This window comes from Stegastes partitus, unplaced genomic scaffold (genome assembly GCF_000690725.1).
Source record: "Stegastes partitus isolate 25-593 unplaced genomic scaffold, Stegastes_partitus-1.0.2 Scaffold2601, whole genome shotgun sequence".
NCBI classification, from domain to species: Eukaryota; Metazoa; Chordata; class Actinopteri; family Pomacentridae; genus Stegastes; species Stegastes partitus.
The window spans coordinates 33,177-35,504 of record NW_007580332.1 but is presented as its reverse complement, the minus strand read 5'-3'; the positions used below and the strand labels follow the sequence as shown (position 1 = coordinate 35,504).

The window sequence follows — 2,328 nt, the reverse complement described above, 5'->3', positions numbered from 1 at the left end:
TCGTAAGGCATCACAGATTTGAAATCCATTATAACTTGGAAAAGGTGAAAGATAAACACGTAGTTTCTTATGACAGGAAAGCCATGTTGGTGATGTGACATTTGACCTTGGGTGAAAGGTCAAGGTCAGACTCAAGGTCATAACTCTTTGGTGCTCAGCTGTAGCCATAAATTAAATCAAAACGCTTTCCCTCCATGCAACACATCTGTGTTACGTCCTCTAGTAGGCGCACAGTAAACCACAGAATCAGGTAAACATGCATACGTTGGGCAGCGATGTCGCTCTACTGAGGCCTCCTAATTGTCCTAATTCTGGAAACACTGCCTGCAGTTCAGCTGAGTGGTCTCCGAGTTTTTCCTATGCGACTGTTGATCACAGCTCAATCAGTCCTTTATTTTAAGTTGCACCAAGAAGCACTGAGTTTTATGTTTTTTACAGAATTTAAATACAGCAACTGGTTTATTTTGGGTAAAATTTGGACGTTTTACAGACTGTTTTAAATTAGTTTCTGTACTTTTCTCAGTCTGAACACTGCCTGCAGTTCAGCTGAATAGTCCAGGAGTTTTTAGTCACGTGACGATTGGTGTGAACTAAGTCACTGATTGTTTTGTTTTTAAAGAAATCTGGTTGGAGCACATGGGTTTACGTTATTTTGATTAAACGTCACGATTTCAAGCTTATTTTTGGTCATTTTTCCTGATGGAAGTCGCACATGATGAGTTCGAGGACAGTTAAAAAGTAGGAAATCCAATGATTATGTCTGTTTTTACAGTTTCTGGCTTTAATAAATGACGTATTCTCGTAGTTTAATCATAGAAACTGGACCTGCTTGAGTTCCTTGAAGACGTTACACCTTCATCCAAGAGGCTTCACCAGATCTGACTGACTAGTTGGGAGTTCCAGATATCCTGAATGAGACATTAACACCTGAGTTTCGGTTTCAGTTTGGGGTTTGTTGCTCCTCCCTCTCGCTAAACTCAAGCAAGTCCAGTTGCTAAGAGTAACTACGAATAACCTGGATGACTGAGAATCTTCACAGACAATAAATGATTTCATTTTGGTGTTTTTTTATTTAAAAAACAAAACCCGACTTTCCCGTTCAGATGTTTAAAGCCGTTCCCTCCTCCTGCAGGTGCTGAAGGTCCACCTGTCGGCCCACCCGGAGGTCTACGGCCGAGCGCCGGGCGAAGTCACCGGCGACAAGGTCAACAAGAACCTTCTGTTCGATTCGGACCGCCAGCACCTGTACATCACCACCGAGAAAAAGGTCAGCGAAGCGCCGCCACGCCGGCTGATTGATTATCCGTTTTTAACCGAATCCATTTCTGTCGCCCTCCATCTGTCCAACGCCTCCGAGAAGGTCGGCGACTCCGTCAGGCGCTCGCTCCTTCTTCATTTCATCCATCAGGCCGACGAGTCTTTCATTTATTCCGTCCGTCTTATTTGATCATTTATTCATTCGTGGGAGCGACACATCCGTCTGCGTTACCACACAGGAGTCAGCCATTGATTTACTCGCCGCCTTTGTCTTCCACTCGGCTCCTTCTCTTCATCCGTCTTTCTCAACCCTTTTGTCCTTTCATCTCTGGGCCACCGTCGTTCCCGGCGAGGTGGAATAGATGTTTATTGATTCAGAAATGAATTAATTAGGAGGCACTTCAAGAGGGCAATTTACTTTGAAGTCAAGTGACGACACTCGAGCTTGTTCCATCTGCTCATTTAAATTTATTAAGCCGCACTCCTCGTCGTCGTCTTCGTCGTCTTCTTCTTGTCAGAGGGGAGAATTATTTCCGCAGCTGGTTGGATGTCGGAGCGCTCTGCTGTGAAAGCATCAACGCAGGGATTTCCCATTACGCCCGAACGTTCCTCAGAGCGAAGACGAAACGCTAAGAGGCCGACGTACAGGAGGCTTTATTTATGCTTCACGTCTCTGGATCTGAGTCGGACCAGCTGTGAAAGTGAAACCAGCACAAACTCAGAACACATGCTCAGGGTTCTGAATTACTGCTGCTGACGACACTTTAACCGTCAGGGAATGACAACATACGATCTGTAGGATAAAGATGCTGCGGGACGAGTAGAATGAAGCGATTCTGATGAGATGATTTGTTTCAGGCGACTCTAAAAACGTCCTCCTCACAAGTACGATTAAATAAAAACAAATATTGATGTAGAACGGTGTGATTTACGCCTTTAAAGGATCTCAGATAAACGTCCATGAATCTGCTCTGAAATCGAAGAAAAACAAGAAGCTCAGAACTTGCCTGAAGTTCGTCATGATTTAAATTTAACTTTCCTTAAAAATGTAAGTTTTTGTCCTGAAAAAAA

The 2,328-nt window shown here is 43.9% G+C and overlaps 1 protein-coding gene across 1 annotated transcript in view; it reads left to right on the top strand.

Moving 5' to 3' along the window:
* Nucleotides 1–1,132: 1,132 nt before the first annotated feature.
* LOC103375452 (plexin-B2-like) overlaps nt 1,133–2,328 on the top strand; it is a gene marked incomplete at both ends in the record, with an annotated part of 33,320 nt that continues 32,124 nt past the window's right edge. The window contains one exon of the mRNA XM_008305752.1: nt 1,133–1,377. Within this exon, the coding sequence (XP_008303974.1) occupies nt 1,133–1,377 (245 nt within the window). The remainder of the gene's footprint in view (nt 1,378–2,328) is intronic.